We start from the raw sequence: 19773 nt of genomic DNA, 5'->3' as shown, positions 1-19773 counted from the left end.
GATGGGATAGACTGTGTGACACAAATCTTTTATACTTTTCTCTAATCTTTGCATGTTTTTGTGAAAAGTTCCCCTTTTGTGCCATAAAAAGTTATTTAATTCAACTCACGTGCTGTAAAGCACTTCTTCACTTTGTTTGGAAGAGTCACCATTTACCTGGCTGGTGATTTTTATATCAATGAAAGAGCATGCAGAGCATGGCAAGGACCAATACCCAAAAACCAAGATAAATAAAATGAACATGTATATATTGTATAAATGTGTAAAGGAAATGACATCAACCCCTGTGTAAATAAGAAAAAACTACACAGATAGATCTAATTTAACTCCAAGTATGAAAATATGTTCCCCCACTCATCGATAATACCCTTTCCTAAAGAATCCTCAAAACACAGCTGTTAGATACTTTTTCCTGAATACAATATCTGATTTTGGAGCAAATCTCTTCATAATGACAATATTGTGCACATTTGATCAGATTTTTTTTTTAAACCATTTGTAGGTTTTTAGGGTTATAACAATATCTTGTAGCCCCATGTACCAAATGTGACACGTGAACAAAAACTAATCATATTGTGCAAAACATAGATGTGCCTTTATCTTAAGGTCATGCTGCCTCAGCTACTACAACCATAATACACATTAGGCTATTATTTGTTATTTGATATCATCTGTAGCCTGTTCCATTAAATATATCATATATATTTACATTTCTAAACATCGTGTATTTAACATTAGCCTAATAGTGGCGCTCTTATTTAAATACCAGTGCTTACACAATCTCTCTCCCCCCTCCTCACACACACACACACACACACACATACCGTCCGCTGGCACATGAATGACCTCCCTCCTGCATCACATCACACCCCCCCACAGTTGGTAGAGTCCGGGACGGAGCATCATGGCGATAGACGGTGAGTACTCCGGTCTCAGGTGTACTGCGGGGACTCGAAACTTTACTCGGGACAGAAGGAGAACGGCTGTCTTTAAAAAAAAAAAATCACATTTCACCTTCACCGAGCGTGTCATCTGTTATCTTGTTAAATCCAGTTTCTTCTTTTAAAGCACGCCGTGGGTACCGCAGTGCTCCGGAGCCGGGACAGCTAGCAGCTGCCGGAGTGCGGACACCCGCAGGGATGCGCGCGTGAAGTGATGCTAAAAGTGGACGGAGACACACATAGTCCCGACACCGCTCGTGAAACATTTGAATGACACACGCATGTGACAGGGTATCGATTCATTTAAACACATATTATTTGGCTGTAAGTGAAAATAGCAGCAGGCTGCCGCTTAGCGTCACGTGGCAACTACTTTGTTTTGCTACTGTTAAAGAACTACACCATTAGGCGGAGGAATATGGTGTAATATTATTATCGATCAGAGGAAGAAGATCGGTTACAGTTCTTGAATCACTCCGCCGGTGTTAAATCGTTATTTTGAGGATGCAGCTGACGGGTGGTGTGTGTGAGCCTGAATGATGGTGGAGAACAGTGTCCTCGGGGTTTTAGTGAAAGTGACCGGGACACATGGCGGAGCGGCGACTAAAGGATGGAGTCGGTGAGGAGCGGGGCGCGTGCCTTGTCCCGTCCTGTGCGGGCACCCTCCTTATGGTGTCACGTGCAGCCATGCGTGCAGCGGTGTTTGTTGACACCTGAGAGGGAGGGAGGGAGGGTGAGAGGGAGGGAGGGAGGTTTAATAAAGACACAACAGCACTGCCCCGCCATGGGCACCAGCAGCACAGGGGCATGGACACGAAGACATCTGGAGTTCACATCACATACACTCAGCATTAAATTAAAGAGGAGATCAATGCGTTTTTACAAGTCAGAATATACTTGGAGATGTTAGATTAGCCTTTGTTAATAGGGAAATCTTGAATTGAAAGATTAAGACTTAAAGTCTTAAAATCATGTTTCTTAATTGTTGATTCAGGCATCATGTGTTTAATTCTAATTATTTTACCAAGGGTGGAAAGATGAGGAGTTCAAGGTGTGGAGCATGATTTTTATGATCCCATAATGCAACCAGTGTGTCGTGGAAACTTGCAGCCTACACTGTGTATTACAGTGAAGTTGGGCATGCGTTGTGTTCACTATTCATAGATTATGGATTTTCTTTTTTAGTATTCATGGAAGCAACTTAACATTTTTTAGTGGAAAAATCACAGCAGACACGAGTTATTGTTCTACACGTGAAGCTTTAAGTGTGTGTCCTGTCGACCTATTCGATTTCGGGGCCTGCCGTAATGAAGTGGCGCTTCATAGTCGGGACTGATCTTGAATGTATTGTTTTTAACGGATGATTGAGAAAGTACAAGTGTTGGAAATCTTTTAGGAAGAATCGCATCATCAACAGATTTTCCTCTAAACCAGGGTGACTTGTTTAATGGCTTCTTATAAGATCAGAGTTGCTCCAAATGTAGTTTCAAGCTTCCAGTGTTTCTTTCTCCAGAAGATCCACTGATATTCAGAACAAGTTCAAACACAGGTTTACTTTGCACTGACGAGTGCTCTCAGCAATGCAGTGAATAAAAATGTTGAACTATATTTTTAAGCCAGGCCCTTGAACTTACATTCACAGATATTCACATATATACACAAATACGTCCTCCTTAAGGCACGTTTATGTAACCTGATGTCCAAAATTAACCATTTGGTTAGTTGGTTCCAGCTAATCAGTTTTATGTTTGTTGGCATAACCATCTGCTAGCCCTTCCTCGCCTGAGGCCTGAACATATGTTTCTCCAGTACACGGAATCACATTTTAACCTCTGACTCCCACCTTTTCATGTCTTTCTCTCCCAGGAGGGGGGAGGAACTGCGGTGTTCACGAGCTCATCTGTGCCAGAAGAGGTGAGGCCACGTCACAAGCGAGTCGCTACCAGCTCACCTGTGTGTCAGCAATAGCATAAAAGTAGATTTTTGAGTGTGTTTGTTTGTTTTTCAGCCTGATCATAATGATGTTGCATGCTTGGCTGCGCTCCACCGCGCCACTTTGAAAGCACACAAGACTGCAACGTCCAAATATTTAGCCCAAGCTCTCAACCTCCCTTATTCCTGTGAATTTTCCCCGAAGTTTGGTGTGTCGCTATATAGACTTCAGATAGCATAATGTGTGTTTGTGTGTGTGAATTATGCATGGCATATCAAGTTTTTGTTCACTTCAGCAAAAGACGCCAGCTGTGTGTTCATGTTTTATTCAGCATGGAGGTTTTGTTTTCGTATCAGAGGTCCATGTGTAAGCAACATTTCCAGACTGCCTACCTACTTTTTAAACAAGCATTCCTTATAACCTACAGCCAGCTTAAATATGCACTGGTCTAAAAGCTTAAAAGTTGGGCCTTTACGTGAATAAATGAGTGAAGATTAATGTTCACAATGAGGAAATTTGACACAAATTGTTTCTGTCTGTGTCCAAAAAGATGCGGAAACATGGCAGAATCACTTGTTCCCGTTGCTTTTATTTGAAAACATTTCATCTAAATGAGCTCATGTTTCTCTGAGGTTGTTATCCATTTTTACTGTTTTTACATTCAACGCTTCAGTGGCTGCGCTTTCATGTTTGTTAGTCAGATTACTGGAGTCATTACCTGGAAAAAAAAAAAAAAACACAAGCAGATTGAATCCTGAGGCTCAGTTCAGAGTACTGAGTTCAACCTTAGTTCATACGCGGTAAAAAAAACAGAAGATTTATTTGGTTCTGTTTTCTTATTTATTCCGTTCAGACACTCAAGTACATGCACATGCTCAGAGATGATGGAGTAGAGTCATAGACGGGTGTTAAAAAGGTAGAGACTGAGACAGGGAGGTGGCAGAGAAGGAAAACAAATCAATCCACTTTAATCTGCTCTGCTGTTAAGAGAAATATCAGACTTTCCTGAGAATGATGGATATTACATAAAAAAATAAATAAAAATAAATTGTTAGCTGTTTCAAAGGCCGGCTTGCTGCTGCTGCTCTACTTTCCAGTGTACATTGACGGAGGGATCATGTTACCTCAGGTGTCTAAATTATTCAGCTGTTGTTGACATTTACAGAGCAAGGCCATGTATGAAGTGTCATCACATGCTGGGGCACAGGGCCATAAGCCGTTCATTTCGACAAGTGGCCGCCATGCCCGTGGCTGCAGAGGTCACTCAGGCTCAATCAACACAACCGTCAGCAGTGAGAGTTGATACGTAAGCCTGGCAAGTGCTGGACCAGACTAAGTGTAAGGGATTTATTACATGTCGGATTACTTCAGAGCGGGACAACTTTGTTTTTCTCCTCTTCTTAGATCATTTACTATCTATAGCAGCAGAAGTACTGATAGTGCTTTTTGGGGAACAGCTGGCTTTAAAGAGGATATTCATTTAGAGAAGGTAAGCCTCTGCTGCCACATCTCTCTCTTATCTCTCCCCTATTTCTCTTGCCATTCTTGGGAATTTTAGCCTTCATCGTTTTGGCAGTCTGCAGCAGGCAGCAGCACTTGTTGTCAGGCTGCAGTGGTCTCTGCCTGTTGCCATGGTGAAGCAAGTCTGTCCATAAGTTCAGTCTGTGGTCGGGAGGTTTGAGAAACTCAGCCTCTGTTTTCTCTCCTCCTCTCTCATTTGTGCTCTCAGGAAGAAACCAGCTTTCACACTGCTGACCAATTTAGTCAGTGACTGGTGATGCTCGTTTCTGCAATGAACACCTGCTACAAACCACATGCTCCAACACTGGCCTGATACCTGCCACAAATTTATTTCTTTTTTTAAAATTTTTATCAGCCTTCAACGAGCAAATATTTGGATTATCGATTGATTTTAACTGTTTGGTCAAGAACATTTCAGAAAATGGTGAAGGTAACCCCTTAAAATTTCCCAAACTGAAGTTGATGTCTTGTTAACAGTCTGACTGACAGTCAAAAACCCATTGTTATCATTACTATCAAATAATGACAAAAAAAAACCCAGAAAGTCCTCATAGCTGAGAAGCTGGAACTTAAATGTTTCTTGTTGAAAAATATCATAAAAATCAAAAAAATAATCTTTAAGATAGTCGACGATTAATGTTATGTCATTCAGCTAATCAGTTAAATGACTAATCAGTAAATTAATCAAACACACAACATGAAACACACACAAACAAAAATCAAAAATAAAATTGGCATGAAGGATAAATAGAAACTATCACATGCTGGTGACACCTTAAAGCTACAATAATCAATGTTTTTATGATGACAGTGAATCAAATGACTATAAACTACGAAGAAGTAACAGACAGGAATCACACAGTTCTGCAGTCCCTCTGCTCCACAAAGCGTTGTAGCACCCTTTAGCTCATTGTTTTGTACATCCAAACAGCTTGCTTCACTTTTGATGTTACAGGCTTTCAGGGTGAGGGCTAATGTCGATATGTTAACTCCTGGCCTCACATAATGCTCTGCGAGTGGTAAACTAGTTAGCTGGACACTTTTGCTGCTTATGTTAGTGCAAACAAACACAGTTTAATCTGTTCCTCACAGTTTTGTTGTCGTGCTTTTGGTTTTGGAAACACACCACCCCCAAGCTCTTTAAATGCATAGCGTTACTGTACATATTCACCGCCTCGGAGGAATCCAGAGCTTGGCAGGCCTGCCCATGGTTGCTAAGCTGGACACACGTTTTTCAGGGGCGATTTTTAGTGAACGGTCAATTCAGAACACCTGTGTGGAGGTGCAAAGCCTTTAAGATTGGCGGATCTAATACAATACTAAGGGATTCACTGCTGAATATGCCCATGTAATTGTGGGATGAAAAACTGTATTACTCGCCTTAAGTACTTGGACTTGAACTTGAGATGCCGCATATCATAGAGCCTCACTTTCAGTGTGCTTCATTGTATAAGCTGCCCTTTCTACTGAGGCATTTGGTCTTTAGAAATACCATTCATGGTTCATTGTCCACCCACTCCCCCTTCTCTCCAGTTATTACATTGCGGTGTGTCTGTGTCGTAGCCTATTAAGTGCAAGCCCAGTGCGGTTTGGCTGCTTTACTGAGTCTATGTTTTAGTAAGATCCAGTCCCTTTGAGGCTCTAATAAAAATAGCACATCGGCAGCACAGGGCTGCATGGTTACATGAAGTATGGTTGGCCTACATACACTGCTGTAGATTTTATCTGGTATGCCTTAGAAGTGGAAAAACTACTGACTGTTGAAAAGTACAATAGCTAATGCTCCCCTGACAAAGCAACATTAGATTAGTTTGATTCCAAAATAAGATGCCAGTCATCAAATGGGATTATTTGTGGTATCAAAGTGGGGTTGTTTACAGCCTTAAAAGCATTTTGTTCAAAATAACATTTTTTAGCTTGCAGCCATCTGTGTCTTTTTATTTATAGCCATGGGGAAACTGTAAAAATAAAATACTTTGGCTTGGAAATTAAACTGTCACATGCTTCCACAATCAGTATGACTTATGTTTGTCTAATTTTCTCTTTCTCTGTCTGTCCTTCTTCTTCCTCCCTTGCCTCCACTCTTCCCTCCCTCTTTATTCCCGCTCTCCCTCTCCTCAGTCTCTCCTGAGCTTCTGGGTGTCCTGTCTTCCATTGCAGCCTTCATGGCGTTGATGGCTCTGTTTTTTCTTTACCTCAGCAACAAGCTGTCAGTGGAGAGTCCTGACGATCTGTCACATCTCAGTGGCTATAAGAACAACCAGCCAGGTACTTAACACACCTATAGACTCACCACAGTGGCTGCATTCACACACAGAAGGACGCTTATTAGCTTAGCGTTCACTGCTGAATGAAACCAAATTATTCAAATCAGTCACACCTAAACAATTAAAGTCTTAATGATGCATATTGTAATTTTGACTAATATTAATCTGTATATAAAGTGCACTTCCTCTGCTAAAATGACATCTTACAGTATGAATTGGGATTGCAGTACTCCAAAAACAAAACACAACTCATAATATGGCCTCAGTTTACCATTTTATCTTTTATCCTGATGCGTTTCAGCAAACAAGCCATCATCAGAGCACCAACCTCCTTTCACAGAATAGCCAGCAGACCACAGGGCCAACACACAGAGAGACAGACAACCACTCACGCTCACACTCACACCTACGGGCAATTTAGAGTCACCAATTAACCTAACCTGCATGTCTTTGGACCGTGGGAGGAAGCCCACAAAAGCAAAGGGAGAACATGCAAACTCCACACAGAAAGACCCCAGGTGCTGACCACCGCACCACCGTACAGCTGCAATATTATCCTAAATAAGACAAGATGCATGATTATGTTTTCATGGTATATCATCAGTAAGATTCTACATATGTGATATGTTTTATTTTAATAATAAACAGTAATAACGTTAGAGCCAGTCGTACCTTTTCCTGTCCCAATCGGATCAGCTGACCACTCAACAAACATTTCAATCAGCACTTCTGCACAGGATACACCTTTGGCTCCTGTGACGGATTGGAACATCGGTGATGATGGCGGACCTTGATCAATGTCCAGGCCACGGGATGGAGAAATGAGGAGTGAGGAAGGGAGGAGGCAGAATTAATGAGAAATAAATGAGAGCAGAGTTAGTACTGGGGAAAAACACTGAGGATAAGAATGAAATGTGTAAAAATAGAGTAAACCAGAGGCTGTAGTTTTAAGATTTTCTTGTATTTTTGGAGTGCTACTATCCCAGTTCATAAATTAATGTAGATGTTATTGTGGTTGCTTTCTAAAACCATATTATGAGCATGATAGTTGAATACAAAAACACTGTGACAGAGCCCTTGTTACAAAACATTTATTCTAACCTTTACAACCACCATATTGGAGCGTATTAATCAGAGTGTTGGTCTCAGCACACGCAGTGATGCTGGCACCACACCCTGCTAACAACCACATGTCCGTGTCAGTGCCTCTGATGAGGTAATCTAGCGGTCAGCGTGGTGACGGGATCCCCGGCTGAGAGATGGCCTTCTTCAAGAGCTTCCAGCAGAACCTCCCATCTGTCAACATTTCCTCCATCCTGGACTCGGTCACCAGCCGCGTGGACGACCTGGCCAACGCCGTCAGCGATGTCACTTATGCCGTCAGCGACCAACTCACCGAACAGGTCACGACTATCATCAACAAGGTGCAAGACGAGGAAGATGGGGAGAACACCAGCGGCCAGGAGTCTGGCCAGACCTCCACTGCACAGGAAGGCAAGGCCAGCAATAAAAGCATGTGGCAAATGAATAGAGACTCAGACACAAGCAGCGCGGCCCCAAAGACCAACCAGTCCAGCGATACCACGGAGGCAGACAGCGCTCAGAACCAGCCGGAGTGGGAGTGGAGGGACGGATGCTGGCGAGTGAAAAAGACAGAAGCAGAGTTGGCAGAGGAAGAGAGGAGGAAGACAGAGCAGAAGGAGCTGCAGGAGAAGAGAGAGCAGAGGAGAAGAGAAAGAAGAGAGAGGCAGCTGGAGAAAGAAGCCAAGTCACAGAAAAACAAAGAGGAATCCCAAGATGGAGAGCAAGAGGAGCAAGCCGATGCTTTAGAGAAAACAGACAACGGGAAGGAGAGTGACAGCGGAGAGCAATCCAGTGCTCCGCAAAGAGCTGATGAATGTAACGAACCTCCTCAGTCACCCGGGCGCGAGGCTGAAAGCAAGTCATCAAAACAGAAAAAGCAAAAAGAAGAGGGGGGAGATGAGGAAAAGGTGGATGACAGCCTTGACAGAGAGGGAGATGACGAGGAAGAGGCTGAGCTTTCTAGAACTTCCTCAACGGTGAAAAAGAAGAAGTCAGACAAGAAGAAGGGGAAAGGAGCAAAAAGGGGCTCGAAGAAGTCGGAGGAAGCCTCGGATGCGGAGAAGAAGAAAGAGAAAGGGAAGAAAAGCAAGAAGAAAAAGAAAAGCAACCAAGGTTAGATGGTGTGCTGCTTCTATATCTCCACCTGGGTCTCTTCCTCTTCTCTTGGTTTGCAAAATCACAGCCTGAAGTTCTCTCCCTAAAACTCACCTTCCTTTTCAGGGTGTTGCGTGCCAGTTTCAAGCACCTTCCTCTTTATTTTGATCTCATGTAATGCAGATATTATGTTTCGTGGGATCGATGTGACGCTTGAACTGGAGTCTCCATGTGTTCTGTCCAGAGGGAGTTTTATCAGACAGCGAGGAGGACAAAGTCCCCGAGGCCGTGGCCCAGCAGAACACAACATCTGCGTGGGGCAACACACGCAAACAGTCCAGTGAGCAGGGAGGCTACAGCAGCGAGGCCTCCAGTGAACCGGGTGAGAGTCTGCACATGCTGCTGTACTCATGCGACCCATCATTTTATTTAACCAGGAGCAGGAGCCAAGACTGCAGCAACATACATAGAAAAAAAAACAGAAAGGTTACAAAACATACAAGACACACTTTTGATTTATTAGATAGAATAGGAAGAAAATAACGGAGGATCACAAAACACATATAGTGAAAGAACAGTGTGAAGATTGATAGTGTATCATGTAAGGGATAATGCGTGGCGGGGGTGATTCACTGGGTCCTGCATCATCCTGTCGGGGTTCATTTTGCAATAGTGAGCTGATCGCTGTGCAATATCCTGCTTTATTACACAACACATTCAGTTAAAAATGACTTTTATCGATAGCATAGCAACGTTCTGCTATACAGAAATAACAGACCATAGAATGCTGTGATTGACCATCAGAATCCAGTATTCAACAAAGCTGTGTAATAAAACATAAGATATCATAATAAGGATCATAAAATCCTGAAAAATAAGTACTTAAAATGTGGCGTTACGGAGCTATGTAGAGTTCTATATACACTTGTGTACATATTATATATTCATGCAACAGAGTAACCTCACCTGTAAGGTCGGGCACTGGACTCTGTGGTGGACTCTAGTTACACACACCTTTCATATCACATTACTCCTCCTGTGTCCCTCTCTAACAGCCAGCAGCATCCAGAGGATAAAGAAAGACTCCTCCCTCGGTGAGCCCCAGCCTCCCCCGTACCAGGACGAGGGCTCGGCGGCGCGCGTCTCCTCACGTTCCCGCTCAGAGCGTGGGGTACGGAGGGCGTCGTCCCCACAGCGCTACGACAGCCCCCGCTGCTCCAGTGAAGCCAGCGTGGACCAGGACACGGAGAGCTACCTCAACAAAGGCTGTGAGGAGGACATACCCAGTGACAGCACAGCTGTGCTGGGACCAGAGGTGAGGTCAAAGCCTCTCTAGGTTCCCCTGTCTGTGTCCTAAAGCAGCACAGAACAATTACTTTTACACCAAAATTACCTTCTATATATAGCTTATAGCTTATACCTGTCCTGTAGTTCACCATAACCATTATATGAGAAGACATAACTATTAACAATTAATTAATGTGACACTACTTCTGTAATAAGATGACTTGCTCACTGTAAAATGCTCCGTTACAGTGTCAGTTACAGTTACAGGTCATCTTAATGTAAGGAGACAGGAGGATCAGGTGGATTTAAGAAGAAGGTTCTGCTGGTCCACCAGCTCCTAGAACCATAACTGGATCATCTATAAGGATTCTTTTTATTTTTCAACAATAAATCAGGGAAATCACTGGAGATTATTTTGAATAGAAAAAAAATGGTGATTAAGAATCTAATCTAATTAGAACTCCAAAAATACAACACCCTGCACAACACCCTGTAGTTTAATAATAGATTGTTTTGACAATTAACTTAAGGAGCTCTCAGAAGCTCATTTACTGCCGTTTTCACTTCACTCTTTCCATTTCTTGTAAACTCTTTTGAGAAAATCAGTAACTTTCACTTCATATCTAACCAAGTCCGCTGAGAAAGAAGTTAATGAAGGGAGGAAAAGGGAGAGGAGGAAGCTGATGAATATTAAGTTACAGCAACTTTTTCAGTGCCTCTAACACATCAGTCTCCCTCCTCTTTCACACTCATCCTCCCTCTCTTCCTTCCATTCAGGATGGCTCTGGTCCTCAGCTCCCCTACGAGCCAGAGCCGCTCGCCAAATACGGCACGCTGGACGTCGCCTTCGAGTACGACTCCGGCGAGCAGTGGTTGGCCGTCACGGTCACCGCGGCGACAGACATTCCTGCGCTCAAACAGACAGGCAACATCGCGTGGCAGGTGCACCTGGTCCTGCTGCCCACCAAGAAGCAGCGGGCCAAGACCGGCGTGCAGAAGGGCCCGTGTCCTGTCTTCACAGAAACATTCAAGTTTTCCAGGGTGGAACAGGACGCCCTGGGGGACTACGCTGTTCGCTTCCGCCTGTACAGCATCAGGCGGATGAAAAAAGAGAAGGTCCTGGGAGAGAAGGTGTTCTACCTGACTAAGCTCAACCTGCAGGGCAAGATCGCTCTACCTGTCACCCTGGAGCCAGGCTCCGAACTTACAGTGAGAACACTTTGTGAATTTCTGTTTTGCGCTGTGCATAGTTTCCTCTGAGGCAGTGTGGTACTGGTCTGACAATGAACATATAAACTAGAGCAAAGTAGTCTAGGGCTTTAAAACTTAGGACTAACAGTGTTTCATTTCAATGTCATCATCTTGGTCTACGACACTATAAAACTGTGAAAAATATCCATCATGAGTTCCCAGTACCAAGGCAGCGTCTTGTTTTGTTCAACCAACAGTCCAAATCCCAAGAATATTCAATTTACCATAATGTAAGACAGAAAATCCTCCATGTTGCTTTGAGCTGAATGTCGGCATGCTAACAAGCTGATGTTCAGCGGGTTAAATGTTTAGCATCTAAGCATATACTAATTTGCACTAAAGTACACACAAAGTACAGCTTAGGCAGGCAATTGATGAAGTATTTGATGAATCTAAATTCAATAAAGTTATTATAATTAATTCTGAGGGGAACATGAATGTCAAGACTAAATTTCACGGCTATCCGTCCAATAGTTCTGAAGGCATTTTACTCAAAGCCGCAAATATCTTAGCGACTAGAGCAAAAGTCAGAGGATTACCAAAATCAGTAGGGTTCATCTTATGGGGACCATGAAAAATCTGTACAAAATTTTATGGCAATCCATCTCAACTACTTAGCAGCAGTAGTGGTTGAGATATTTCTGTCATAGCTAAAAAGTTCTTTATGTTATTTGGTGGCCTGATTCTCCGAGATGAAAGTGAAACCAGCTTGAAATGCCTTATTCTTTCATCAGGACTCTAAACCAAAGGCTTTGCACACACTGTAAAAACGACTACACCGCTGCCTTCTTTCCCCTCTGAGTAACTCCCAGTGTGTTTCTTCTCTGCAGGGCTGCGGCTCCCTGGTGAGTGTGTCTCGCAGTGCCGGAGCTCTGTCCTATCGCTCCACTGAAGACTCCTCCTCGCCAGAGATCCTCCTGGGTCTCATATACAACTCTGCCACGGGCCAGTTATCTGCCGAGGTCATCCAGGGAAGCCACTTCAAAACCACGGCCTCGGATAAACCCGTCAGTACGTACAAAGGCCTCCATGTTCAGTCGTTTAATTTGTGGGTTTTGTGCCAGCTTGGAATGAGGTGCTGAGTGACAGTGTGTATTTTCCTTTCAGTAAAAATTCTCCCCCTCCCCTTGGTGTGCTGATACACTTGGAAAATGTTTTGGCAAGAATCCCAGCAGCATGTAACAAAAACAAATTGCGCACCATTACATTTAAATGTTTCCTGGCAACAGTAACAACTTTTTAATAACCTAAGCGATTAAAGCTATAAAGCTGAAACAATTGCTGCTTATCAGGGTTCCCATGAAAGCTGCCCTTCTAGTGTGTATCAGTCTTTAAACTGGTAATTCTGACTACTTCCTCTCCTCCTTCTTTCCATCCTTGTGTGCCGTGGTGTGTGCCACAGACGGTCTGTTCTGTTGTATAAAGCACTTTGTAGGGGGACAGCTCTATATCATGAGAGGTAAGCCAGCAGTGAATTACTTGTCATTATCCGGATTATGTGCACACTATATTTCTACGCCTAAGCTAAGCATGCCTAAATACTTGTTTTTTCCAAAATGTTGAACTATTCCTTTAACAATGATCCATATATCCATATAGAGGATATAGAGTACGACTACTCTGCAAAAAGACCTCATAGTGAAGAGTTTCTAGTTTTAATTCTTGGCTTAAAATAGTCCCACTGAAAACTGTCCACTTTAACAAGGACACTAATTCTGGAAAAGTACGTTTCTGTTAATTTTGTGAAATGTGACTTTTAAGGCTGTAAGCATGGCTAACATCTAATCATGAGGGACAGATATATCTGAAAAACTGTTTTCATGGCTAGATGCCAGTAGCAGCAGTTGAGAAATATACTTTAAATTTGTTTTTGTGAACTGACCCTTTAAAACGCATTCTAATGCACAGCAGAGTTTTGGTTTACTTCTTATATTACACAAAGAGAAGTGACCTATTTAAAACCTCTGCTCCATCTACTGGAGATCATGTTTTTTTTTGCAGTACTTACATCCCGCCACTTGATGACACTCTCCCTCCACTCTCCCCCCCTTCCAGACACCTACGTGAAGCTGACCATGCTGGACTCCAAGGGGAAAGAGATGTCCAAGTGTAAGACGGCCGTATGCCGCGGCCAGCCCAACCCCACCTACAAGGAGACGTTCGTGTTCCAGGTGGCGCTCTTCCAGCTGTCCGAGGTGTCGCTGGTGTTGACGGTGTTCTGCCGGCGGAGCAGCATGAGGCCCAGGGAGAGGCTGGGCTGGGTCTCCCTGGGCCTCAACAGCAGCAGCGAGGAGCAGCAGGCCCACTGGACAGAGATGAAGGAGGCGGAGGGACAGCAGGTCTGCCACTGGCACACACTCACCGACACATAGGAGCAAGATTTATGAAGACTGACCTTCCATTAACAGCATTCCTCAAACAGTCAGTGTTGAGGCAGCAGGTAGCACCTTGTGAGATGTGTGATGTGTGTGTGTGTGTGTGTGTGTGTGTGTGCTGCATACAGGTGTGAAGACAGGCATGGGTTCCCAGTCTTCACTGCCAGAGACTGCATGAATACCCTTTAATCTGCCACTTTTCTCTGAGGCAGACAGACTTAACAGGTGGAGGTGGAGGTGTAAGCTCCAGCTCGGGTCTTTTCGCAGACTGAGAAAGGCAACGAAAAAATGAAAACGACATTAGAAACACGGAACTAAGAGGAGAAGGGAACAGTTTACCCTCCACTAACTCTGCCTACAGAAAGATCTGCATGCTCACTAACTGTTTACAAGACAATGTTACGACTCTTCCAAAACATTTTCCGTCTCTGAATCTTGGACCAAAGAGCTCGGTCCGGGACCAGCAGATTCCTCCCTGTGTCTTCTGGGCTTCTCTGGACTTCAGCCGCCACCAGCATACCAGACATTTCTCTATCAGTCATAGCCATTGACAAAAGAGAAGGCAATGAAAAGACTGTTACAAAAGGGCCTACAACATGCTGCAACTACGCTTACGAGCTATGCTTTGTACAGTTTGTTTACATGCACATGACATTATGCAAGATCCATTCATTGGTCTCCCCTTTTATGTTTGTGGATTATCAGTCAAATGGTTTACCAGTCTAATGGGCTTCTCTCCGGAGAATGTATTGTGGTCTCGCATAACTCAGAACACTATGCATCCGACGCCACTTTAAACAAGAGGAATGAAATCCCGTCTTGCGCTCGCCGAGTCTCTGACAGAATTGGACACAGCTCTGCATGCCACCGGTATCAAAGAGCAGCCTCCTCTTCTGTGTAATACAGATTGAGCCTCTCTCACCATTCAGCCTTCTGACAACTCAGCCATGTTCATTCATGTAGAAACACGGTGCTTCCCGCTGAGGAGGAATATGCAAAAGCCTGCGCAGTCCAATAAACCCGGCTGTTCCAGTGAGGCAGTGCAAACGACAGCCTCGGCTGCGTTCGCTGCGAGTGGCAAAAATGAAATCACAGGGAAATGGTAAATCGCATTATACTTTCTCATTACAGCTGAATGGAAGATGTGTTATTAAATAAAGGCGAAAATAAATGAAAACACTGCCCAGGACTGTGAGAAATGTGGTTGTACCTGCTCTGCTCTCATCTGGAACAAATCCAATCTTTAACCTTCATCAGAGGGAGAGAGTTCTGAGTCAGAACCCCCCCCCCCCTCCAAAAAAAGAAAAACTACAGAAGACAAAGCCACACCCGAGTTTGAGCAAAGAGCCTGAAACCCTCTCTCCTCTGTGTGCTGGCTGAGGCCGAGGGGTGTGGGGAGCATTTTTCTCTCTCCTCGTCCCACTGATGTCAGAGCTGAACCTCGTTCCCTTCAGTTCGCACGCAGGCCTGAATTTCTACAAAGTCAAATTCTGTTCATTAGAAGATGAATGAAAACCAGATGTGTAGCATTCCACAAGATAAACTACTGGCTTTTGATTGTAGGAAGCGAAACAGCTATTTTAAGTTTTTTTTGTTTTTAATCACAAGCTTGGATTTAGTTTTAAGCACAATGTGTGCATAATTTACAACCATCGCAGGGACAGTTGGACATTTTAGGAAATACTTTTTGATTTGCTTTTTTGCTGAGTTCAATGAAGCCTGATACCATTCTCATGTCTCTGGGATAATTTAAAGCTACAGACAGCAGCCGGTTAGCTCAGCACGAGGAGTGGAAACCATCAAAGGGCACCAGAATTCACCTACCAGTGAATGAATGAATGAGGGTTCCAAATTAACACTGAGTCTTGTTTGCCCTTTTTCATTGTGGTTGCTGCACTGATTAAATAATTTGTCGTCGCTAGATAGGATTTCTTGTTCAGGGTCAGTAACTTCCTGGATTCTCCTCCGGTTCATTTTTACCATTCTGGCACATAAGCAGCATCGGTCTTTTCATCAAACAAGCCAACTCTCGACATGAAAGAAAATAAACGCATTTCCAAAAAAAAAAAAAAAAAAGGTCAAACTATTTGTTTGAATAAAGTTCTGAGACGGAGAAAAGAATGAGGCCATGAGTCAGATAATGTTTTAACAATGTTGAGAGTTTTTATTTCCATTTGTCTGGCCTTCAATAGTATGTTCTGTCAGTCTGGTGCAGCGCGAGCAGCGTTGCAGGTGGCCGGAGCCTCGCCCACAGTCGTGGATCAGACCCAGGAGCACAAAGTTTCACAACTCCTCACACCTTGCAGAGTGACTGCAGCCTTCCAGGGAACTTTATCCTGCTGTGGGCCGGGGAAAAGCAGCTGTGCCTCAGATCCTAAAAGGGGGAATCTAAGGACTGGAGGAACGGGAGTCTCCGAAATACCAGCCGACCCCATCTATGCCCTGAGGACAGTTTTAGAGTCAGCCAGGTAATTATGATGCCTCCGGAGCGCTAAAGCAAAGCTTTAGCAATAAAAATGATGTGACTGAGGGCTTAGGAGCCAGGCTGGTTTTTCTAGTGTGGCTGTATTGCCGTTTTACACCGGTGTAATTAAGAGTCTGTCTCTTCGTTCATCCATTCTAGCAGAACATGACCGATCAAATGTTTTTCTGTTTCATTGGAGGGGCCAGAGAGTAGCAGCACCTGGATCAGGCAGGGACAGAGGTATCCACTGGCTGTAGCAGAAGCTCATTTTATGACTTTTCTGTTACGGGTGGACCTCTCTGAGAAGCAGGTCATAAACCACATTTGCCTGCCCGAGTGCTGCTCCCCGCTCAGTTAAGTTCCCCCTCAAGCATTCAGTGGCACAAGCTAGTTTTCCTTGGCAATAAAATAAACTGACGGCTCAATCAAGTTGGGACCTTTTTGCGATTAGGAATAATAAACTACAATGTAATTTTATTGAATGTGTCATTATCAGTTTTAAAAAAAAATCTTTTTTTTAATAATATATTCAATAAATATACAGGAACCATGGACTTATGAGAGTTTTTGTTTGATAAAAGCATCCTCACAGTTAGAACCTCATTTTGGATAGAAGCCCTAAACTTATCTCAATATCTTTTTTAAAGGGATCTTTTCAGGTTAATCTTTTGTTCAGATTACAGGAATTAAGTCTGACAATGTCAAATAAAGAACTTTGGATTTATAATACATGGGAAGGGCTCCAATGGATTGACTCCTGGTAAAGTACCATGCAGAGTGGATAGGGGTGCATCCCTTTAGCAACCAGTCACACTGTGCACCCTGCAAATTATACTGTAAAGCAGCAGACATCGTACCTATTTGGCAAAGAAAACATTCATCAAGCAATGGTTAAAAAAAAAAAATAAAGACAAAGTGGAACCAATATGGCGAGACTGTAAAGTGACGTTTCTGTCTGGGCTGGGAAAAATTCTACACAGGAGGGTGACCTAAACATGGCGGGACACACTGAATACTTAAGATGTGAAGCTAGAAATGGCAATTTATTCAAGAGAGTAGTTTAAAAAGTTTGGGAATTGTGCTTGTTTGCTCTCTGGTGGAGAGGTAAGAGGAGAAAATAGTTACCACTCTCATATCTGTTAATTACAATAGAGCCCAGATAAAAGGCTAACTGTTAGCTTAGCTTAGCATAGCACTGGAAACGGCTTGTTGGTTTTAACAAACAAGACATCGTGTTAACTGGCGAGCTTCGGAGGTGCTGCTGGGCATATTTTGTTGTCTTTGTACAGAGCCAGGCTAGCTGATTCTCCCTGCTCACAGTCTGCATGCTAAGCTAAACTGGGCTAAGCTAAGCTAGGCTAAGCTAGCATATTTGACGGACAGATTTAAGAGAACTATCGATTGTCTCATTTCACTCTCTGCCAGCATAAAAAAGTGCATTTCCCAATATGTCAAACTATTCCCTTTAAGCCTATAATGTTTACCATAATCCTAAGAGTACATTAAATTTCACTTAAGACTTTCTTTATAATTACAACCTTAATTAGACATCCAAAGCTAGTTTTTGTTGATTTTGGCAGCTGTGATTCTTCACCTTGTAACCGTTGATTGGTTAATATTATTACATTTAAATGTGACTACTTCGACCTCGGACCAACTTTACAAACATTAATAAACACCCTATAGCATAAAAAACAGGCCATTTTAAAACACCCGTCAAAGAGTGCGGATCCTGTAAGCATAACAAAATGACAAAATGGCGGCTGGTTTTCATGACAGATTCGAGGCATTATGGTGACCGCTGAAGTGAATTCCTTCTGGAACACGTGACACTACTGGACATGATTGGGCCAACTCTTCTGTCGAGGTCCTGCGTCGTTCTCAGACTAAAGGGTCTGTGTCTGATCTCCCACAGGCAGAGGTTCTGGAAAATGTTTGTTCAACATGGAGATTTACACATTTAAACAACATTATTTAAAAAAAAAAAAAAAATCAATAAAATACTTCTGACCATCAGTGCTTCTCTCACGTACATGTACAGGAAGTACAGGTTGTAACTGTAGAATGGAAAAAAAAAACACAAACAGTGGCAGCCATGTGCCACTTTTGCTCTCCCAAGCTGTCAACAGGCTGCTGGGCTGAACACAACCTGACATCAGTCTGTCAGAGATTCAGTAACAGAGCTCCATTGTCAGGTACGCTTTATTGTGGGAGAGCTTCTGTACACTCTGTACAACAGCCCTCTTTCCTCAGCAGGCCGTTAAGACGTGCAAATGACATCTGTAGTGGTTGATGATTGAGCATGATTGAAGAACATGAAAAAGGAGGAGTGACATCCACTGAAAAGGCTTATTTTGTTGGCAGTGGTCCCTTTCAGCTTCCACTCTTCAAATTTTCAGTAGAGTTGTGGGATTAGACCACCAGCCAACAGCTTTTAAGGTTAACTTGTCTTTCCCCCGGGGCAAAATCCTACCAGCGAACGTTCCTTCTGTGCATTTACCTGGCAAGTCCGTCCATCTGGCTTCAGCGGGAGCTGCTGTTCTTTTAAAAACTTCCAGTCCTTCGGTCCACTCTGCTTATGGCTCTTTGCTGGGCCACTCAGCCCGTTGCTAGATGAACTTGAAGCACTTGGTCTTGTCGTGGGGTAAACGAGTCTTAAAGAGCACAGAGTCCACACGGAACTGCGTGTACAGCAGTGGCATGTAGCCGTACACCTTGACGAAGAAGTTGATGCATTTGTGACGTTCGTGGAAATGCGAGTCGTCGTGAGAAAGGGCCTGAGGGCAGCCGGGACAGCGGAAAGTCCAACGAGATGTGACCTAAGATACATGGAGAGAGAGCCAGTCTGTACATGAGTGATATTTACTCTGAGATGTATTTGTATGTCATTGGTAGTTATGGTAGCTGAAAAAAGAAAATTAATCCCTACAGTAGTAACCACTTGTTACCACAAAGGCCAAGAAGCATTTAATTCGCTAACTACATTCATTTGTGAGGTTTATGGGTTATGCCACAACTTCCACTGTGATGCATTTCCTCGTGGAAGCCGATCCTGAAAGCTATCCAAGTTTAGCACCGTTAGCGGCTTTTTGTTGGATTTTAGGAAGTTTAGACTCCAGCAACCCCATCCAAACCCATTATCCGAGACGGCGTTATGTTTACAGAACAAACAAGCCGCTACTGTCAACTGTCCTTATCCTAAAAGCCTGTCCTCTTGTGACACTTCATGTGAAAACAGAGTTTCAAAATATGAACAAGTGTGTTACCCAAGCAGCCAAAGGGGGTTGAATTATGATATAATGTATGGTATAATACCAGTTTGGCCTTCGATTTTACTTAGAATACTAGGATTAACTAGCTGTACACTGCAATATATGAACAATGCAGTTTCTCTGAATGGTAAATGGTCTGGATTTGTATAGCGCCAACTCAAAGCCCTTTTACATCATATCCTCATTCACCCATCATTCATACAGGAGGAATCTATGTTGGAGGAGACTTTTCTTTCACACACATTCACACTGAAGCTGTGCTTAAGGAGCAAGCTGGGGTTCAG

The 19773-nt window shown here is 43.4% G+C and overlaps 2 protein-coding genes across 2 annotated transcripts in view; one reads left to right on the top strand and one right to left on the bottom strand.

Annotated features, from left to right (window-relative positions):
- The first annotated feature begins 7921 nt into the window (after positions 1-7921).
- Positions 7922-13750, top strand: LOC139218117 (synaptotagmin-14-like). The gene is made up of 7 exons (XM_070849666.1): positions 7922-8858; positions 9085-9222; positions 9896-10155; positions 10905-11336; positions 12209-12389; positions 12781-12837; positions 13434-13750. Exons 1-7 carry the CDS (start codon positions 7922-7924, stop codon positions 13748-13750), a joined length of 2322 nt encoding a protein of 773 aa, XP_070705767.1.
- A 2143-nt stretch (positions 13751-15893) lies between these two features.
- Positions 15894-19773, bottom strand: part of extl3 (exostosin-like glycosyltransferase 3) — a 30312-nt gene continuing 26432 nt past the window's right edge. The window contains exon 6 of the mRNA XM_070849471.1: positions 15894-19036. Coding sequence (XP_070705572.1) covers positions 18827-19036 — 210 coding nt within the window. The 3' untranslated portion in view covers positions 15894-18826. The remainder of the gene's footprint in view (positions 19037-19773) is intronic.

This window comes from Pempheris klunzingeri, chromosome 18 (assembly GCF_042242105.1).
Source record: "Pempheris klunzingeri isolate RE-2024b chromosome 18, fPemKlu1.hap1, whole genome shotgun sequence".
NCBI lineage: Eukaryota > Metazoa > Chordata > Actinopteri > Acropomatiformes > Pempheridae > Pempheris > Pempheris klunzingeri.
This window is presented reverse-complemented; position numbering and strand designations above follow the sequence as displayed.